Source organism: Cyprinodon variegatus, unplaced genomic scaffold (genome assembly GCF_000732505.1).
Source record: "Cyprinodon variegatus isolate N-32 unplaced genomic scaffold, C_variegatus-1.0 Scaffold140, whole genome shotgun sequence".
NCBI classification, from domain to species: Eukaryota; Metazoa; Chordata; class Actinopteri; order Cyprinodontiformes; family Cyprinodontidae; genus Cyprinodon; species Cyprinodon variegatus.
In genome coordinates this window covers 1071002-1077402 of record NW_015150593.1, presented here as the reverse complement: position 1 = coordinate 1077402, position 6401 = coordinate 1071002, and the positions used below count along the sequence as shown (strand labels likewise).

Sequence of the window (6401 nt, the reverse complement as noted above, 5' to 3'; positions counted from 1 at the left end):
CGTTTTCTTTAACGGAAAGTAGCCAGACTGATCTGCGAGTGAAACCTTGAAAGCTCGCGAGATTAGATTGGTCTCACGAGGCTATATAATTACAGTAATAATGAAACTAATGTTTGTGTTCAATGTGAAACAAATCTCTGTATCATATATTTATAAAAAATGTAAATAAACCTAATTTACAGATGTTTTAATTACAACTCTGTCCATCCTCCCATAAACTTTGACCAGCCACCCCCACAGCATGATCCTGCCACCACCATGTCTCATAGGAGACTTTCCAGTCTTCGTACAGGTCGTTGTAAAACGTCCTACGCCTGGGATATTATTCTACGATGTAACCCTGTCTAAACTTCTCCATGCTCTGTACTGTAGTTACAAGAAATCTGAGGGGAGGGAAAGAAATAATTATCTCGAGATGCGAAATCCTCCCGAGTCCTGATTACACACAGGCATGTATGGCTGCTAATTAGGTAGATCTGTAGTTAATTCACCACCCTGTCCCCTGCTGCAGCCTCCCTCCTCTGCTCATCTCACTGTCACACTCCTCTCCGAGTCTAACCCGCAGTTATGAGGCACTCGGCTCCAAATTTGTAATGCTACATTTTCATTTAACTGTGAAACGGACTCGACCTTAAAAGAGCATGCTGTTGAAAGGTGAGAGAAAAATGATGTCGGGTCAGTGCATCTGTGCTGTGGTGAGAGCAGATTTTCTTGCAGTTACTGAACAGAGTTAAAGCGGGAGTGATATTTTCCCTTTGAAATTGCAGCTGAGCGCACCCCCCCCCCTCTTTTTTTTAACTTTAGTTTTCCCGTCTTGTATTTGTCCAAGCGCCTCTTCTTACATCTATTCCGATTCCCAATGCATTGCTGTACATCAGTTCTGTGCATAAACCGCCATGCTTGGATCAGGCTGTGAAATAAGCAATGAAAAGACTGCATAGGGCCGTGTAATGTGACACGGCGCTTTGTGAGAGTCGCATGTGCCTCATCTCTCTTACTATAAGCGCCAGCTCATGTTGTTATGGACTTTGAGGTGCATTGCTGAGTGGTGAGTCATAGTGATTGCTTCAGCATACTGACTCACCCCCCCCTCTACTTTGCTTTGCCGCAATGTGTCAGCTAACTCACTCCACCTGCTGGCTGAACATTTGTATTCAAAGTGCAGAGCAGTTGATTAAACTACATCCTGACTGTTAAGCTGTTGCTTTATAGGTAGATGTTTTCCTTCTTCTTTCCTAAAAGATGAATTCACAAGTAGAATATCTATTTTTTTTTCTATATTAATAGTTCACACTGTATTTTCTTAGTGGATATAAATGGAGTAGGAGTCGGTGTGCAAAATAATGTGCGTCTCACAAGATGGTGCTGTTGTTTCAAGCATGGCCGGATGCAGAGAATGACAGATTTTTGTAACACATCAAACTCTCCTTTTTATCTCCTCTTCTATCATCCGCATCCCTCCAACAGATGATCCTGGTGATCTGAAAGCCGACAGCAGCCCGAACATGGACAACGAGATGACAGCTAAGGAGAGAGGCGTCCTGGAGGACAACGAGAAGGAAGTGTTGGACCAGGAGGACGAGGGGGAAGAGAGGAAGCTGAGGGAGGAAGGGGAAGGGCTGGAGAAAAGGAGGAAGGAGCAGGAGCCGCTGACGGAGGAGCAGGAGCTGGAGGAGCTGAAGGCCCAGGTGCTGCAGCTGCTGCTTGAGCTGGACGAGGCCAGGGAGACGTCCAACAAGCACCAGGAAAGTTTCCATGAGTTGCAAGGTGAGATATCCAGCAATGATGCAGAGGTTTTATTTTTATCCTGATCAGTCATCATGTGGAGAATGATTCAGTTAAGCAAGCTGGAAAGGCAAGCAGTGCTTTGAAAAAGCCTTGACAAAAACGTTCAATTCTTTAAAGAATATAAAACCTGAAATGTCTGCATTTGTATTCAGCCCCTTTTACTCTGATACACCAAACTAAAAAGGTATGTGTCAGTCACAAAAGAACAAGGAAGGCCGAGGAATCTATGGTGAAGCTGCAGAAGTGCACATTTTCAGCAGAATAATCTCCAAACGGGACGTTATAAGTACGGTATTTATGAAAGAGTGGCATAGAGAAGACATTGCTGAGTGAAAAGTACCATCTGCAGTTTGCCACATGTGGAACACCTCAAACATGTAATGAAGTTGATCAAAGTCAATGGGAAGATGGTTGGAGCTAAATGCAGCTGGACTCTGTGCACCCATCTGAATGCAGGAAATGGGATGGACATTTCTTAAAGGGTGTTAAAGTCAAGGGGCACTGCTTACAAATGCACCATCCACATTTCATTCTTTTGTTTTCAGCAAATCTCTTTACCATTATGCTTTTTATCCATTCATCCATTATCTGACATGCTTGTCAATTGGGGGTTGTGAGGGCTGCTGGTGTCTATCTCTAGCTGTCAATGGCTATCTCTAGCAGGGTCCACCCTGGACAGGTCACCAGTCCATTGCAGGGCAACTCAGAGACAAACAGGACAAACAAACCATTCACTCACACCTAAGGAGAATTTAGAGTAGCCAATTAATCTAACAGTCATGTTTTTGGACTGTGGGAGGAAGCCAGAGTACCCAGAGAGAACCCACGCATGCTCAGGGAGAACATGCAAACTCCATGCAGAAAGACCCCGGGCCAGGAATCAAACCCAGAACCTTCTTGCTGCAAGGCTGCAGTGCAACCCACAGCTCCACTGAGCAACCCTGCTTTTATCTAGATTTAAAAGAAAATAACAAAAAAAATTGTGTTCTAGATACAAAGACTTCACTAAGCTTTTATCAAAGTTTCTTAACTCTGCTCTTCCTGTGTCATGTTTGGATTTGTACAGTTGAAGCTGTATGAAGCAAGGCAAAGTAGACCCAAAAAAAAAGGGTAAATACAGAAAAACTGCACTTCTCCTTTAAACAGCTGAACTTTTCTCTCCGGACATTTTAGTTATGACAATAAAACAGACATTTTAATGCGATCACTGACAAGGTCCTTCGTTCCTAGCTGGTGGGTAGTAGGGTATTGTGTCACTCCTTATAAATGAGGGCGTTAATGCTGAGGGAACCTTGCAGTGAATAAGGCCGTAGGTATGAGGCCACACTGAGCTCAGCTTGTGTTTATGAGTGTGAGCACTAGAGTTCACCATGAGCTCAGGGCTTTGTCTTGCAGCGGTGGGGTCGTTCCATCGACAGCCAAGGTGTCTGTTGACAGAAGGTTCTGGACTAATGTCCCGGATCATAACGACAAATGGCCGTTTGTTATACCAGACTCTGTGGTGTTAGCATTGGGATGATTCAGATAATTTTGTGTGACCAGTACAGAGCTAATTAACCATGTTCTGAGTCTTTGATAGTTTGTGTCTGTGTTTTAGATTTTGGCTTCATCTTTGATGCAATTCATATCCGTGCACGTTGGGGACATGTTATAGCCTAAAGCTACTAAATGCCATTTTAATGTCTATTTCATTTTTTTCCCCATCAAGAGACTGGAAAGTCATTTTAGTTGTGAATAAATGTTTGTTTTTAGCTGCGGATTTGTTATGTGTGTGTTAGTTCAGCAGCAGTGAATTGGTTATAGCAACTAATTAGCAGCTATTAGTAATTTACATAACTGGTGCTTTGCAAATGTTTTCCTAGCACTAGAAATGTTTGATCATTTTCTCACATGACAGTTGCAAACATTGATTTAATTCAATTGGATTTTATATGATAGACCAGAAAAAAGTAGCGCATAATTCTGAAGATGATGAAAAATAGTAATGGGCTGTGTAAGAATGAAAAACTGAACCATTTGCAATCTATTCCATGTAGTCTACACTTAAGTTTAACCCCTGTTTGGATAGTTTCCAAACATATATATTTGACTTTAAGTCTGGGTTAAATATTCAGAGCTGTTGATTGATTCCCTGTTCTCTTATTTAGATGAAACAGCTTTGTTGACTGCTATTTAGGTGACTACTGAAGGCAAATTGTTTAGCTGGATTCAATCTCTCTGTATCACAATCAAAAGAACTAGGGTTGCAACTAATAATTATTTTGCATATCGATTAATCTGAGGATTATCTTTTCGATCAATCGATTAATAATCAGATAATGGTTCCTTAAAGAAGACTTTTTAACAAAATTAAACCAGGTGAAAATAACACTTTTCCGATTGTGGAGTTCTCAATAGAGCATATTGACAGAAAATGTTAAAGTTATGCAGGAGGATTTTCGCAAATTTTTGAAAAGACCCGCCCTCTCCACTTAAAAAAAATGCACATGCACAACCCTGTACCTGCTCCTAAGATGGAACGTCTATTAAGCACGTGCGAGAGCGTGCACGAGCCCATTTCTCCTTGTGCGCGCTCTGTTTAAAGGTACACTATGAAACCGGTGTTGATTTTCCAGCGAGGCTCCCCCCAGAGGACGAAAGTAAAAGTGCACTGTCGTAAATATGCTCAGCTGTTCTCCTGGTTTCTCCGTCAAGCCAGGCGCGGTTGTTTTGAGCTTAGCAGACAGGCGAACGCAACGAATCACCATGTCTACTGCGGTAAGTGACTATTTTGTTCCAATTTTCGAGTTTGAAAATTCTCGCTGGTTCCGCCATGATAACTGCACAAATATCGCCACTGAGCTAGCAACGAGCATGCCTTTCACTGGGGGCGTGTAGTAGTTCTAAAGCAAGACCGACTCTCGCGATGCACGAGACTTCTGAGCCTGTGGGTGCGGGCCGAGGGCTCCTGCAATTGAAAGTATGGTATTTCCCCTACAGACCACCAGGGCGGCTGAGAAAACCTTTGTTCAATCTGAAATGACTCATTTAATCATCCAAAACGTTATGGAACACATTAATTAACTGAAAAATGTTGCATAGTATGCCTTTAAAAGTTGCTATTTGCATCGCTCATACAAGCTTACTTTCCAAAAGCAAATGTGCTTTTTTTCCACTTTGTCAGACTCACCACCGGTAAGTGAAAATGGTGAAACGTAGGACGGCCTTACGTAAACATATCACTAAAACGATTGACCCTTAGGAGGACCACTTATTTTGATGATCCACCCGGAACAAGAACATCCTCCACTATACATTTAATATATTTTTTTTACAATCTTGGTATAATTACTGTTCTAAGTGTGTTGCTCTGTCAGCTAAAGCAGTGAGTGCATTGCGAGGGGTACATGAAAATATTTGATTTATTTGGTAGTAAAATAAAATAGGGCTGGAATCTGTTTTGCTTTCTTATGATCCAACAAAAAAATAAATAAAACAAGCTTTTTTCAACAAAAAAAGGAAGTTATTCTTATAGGTTTGAGTTCAACTTCATCTTTGACACACATCCAAACCAAGCAGAGGAACAGCCTGGTTTAGAGAACAGTCTGGGATCAGCTGTTTTTCACACTGAGCTATCGGAGCTCATCACAGCAGATCAGTGTCACCTGTTGAAATCAAAGTAAAATAAATGGAGTCAGTCCGACTACAATTTTTGTTTAGTATTTTGTTTCCAATTCATCAAGTTTATATCTGCTTATAAGGGAGTTCAGGGAGTTATAAGCAGATTCTAGAACAGTTTCTTCCCCACTGCCATTAGACTGCTGAATGTTATATAAAATAGGGTTATAAAAAAAAAAAAAACCCTGAATGCTTCACAGCTGCTTCCCTTTATCAAGGCTGCACTTTAAAAAATGAAAATGTCTTGAGAGCTGTACTGAACAAAATTTCTTTTTGTATACACTTGTGTGTAAAAAATGACAAATAAAGTCTAAGTTACTCAGAAGAGCTCCAGTTTTATAGAGACAGATTTATTGTTTAATTTTATTTTGTACCTATTTTGATTCCCTACTAGCTTCCAGGCAACATATTTATTTTGTTTTTTTTTTAGATGCAAAGAACAAAATACCTAACAATTAAATGCTTATTTTATAATTAGATATTGTACGTACAAAGTACCCAAAAGGGTACGCAAGTCAAAAAAAGTTGGGAAGCATTGAGCTAAAGGCATGTTTTAGAGTCTCTATTCTCAAGGTAACGATTAATCGAATAAATTAGTTGTACGATTATTTCAATAATCAATTAATCACAATTAATTTAATTAATTGTTTCAGCCCTAAAAAGAACTTTATATAAATTCCCACTTTTGGGATTTTTTTTTTTTGCAAAGTATTTTATGACTACATGATATGATTGCTGTGTAACTTGGCTGAAATGTTTTCTAAATCCCATTGGAAATTCAAAGGAAGGCGTCTGCTCTGCAGCTGTGACTCTTAAAAACTAAAGCCAGGGTTAAAACTGCTCTGCAGTCCCTTTGAAAGAGGAACCCCTGATCACCCTGTCCATGTATGGTTTAGTCTGCTTGCTGTTAGATTTAAATACTTTTACAACTCGGTGAAAACCAGATCAATATTCGT

General features: G+C 40.4%; 1 protein-coding gene across 2 annotated transcripts in view; it reads left to right on the top strand.

Moving 5' to 3' along the window:
• LOC107086001 (coiled-coil domain-containing protein 136-like) overlaps nt 1-6401 on the top strand; it is a 48883-nt gene that overhangs the window by 21866 nt on the left and 20616 nt on the right. For both annotated transcript variants that reach the window (XR_001481289.1, XM_015376716.1), the window contains exon 2: nt 1468-1767. Coding sequence is in view for 1 of the 2 variants with exons in the window: in XM_015376716.1 (XP_015232202.1) it covers nt 1468-1767 (300 nt within the window). In the remaining variant the exon portion in view is untranslated. The remainder of the gene's footprint in view (nt 1-1467; nt 1768-6401) is intronic.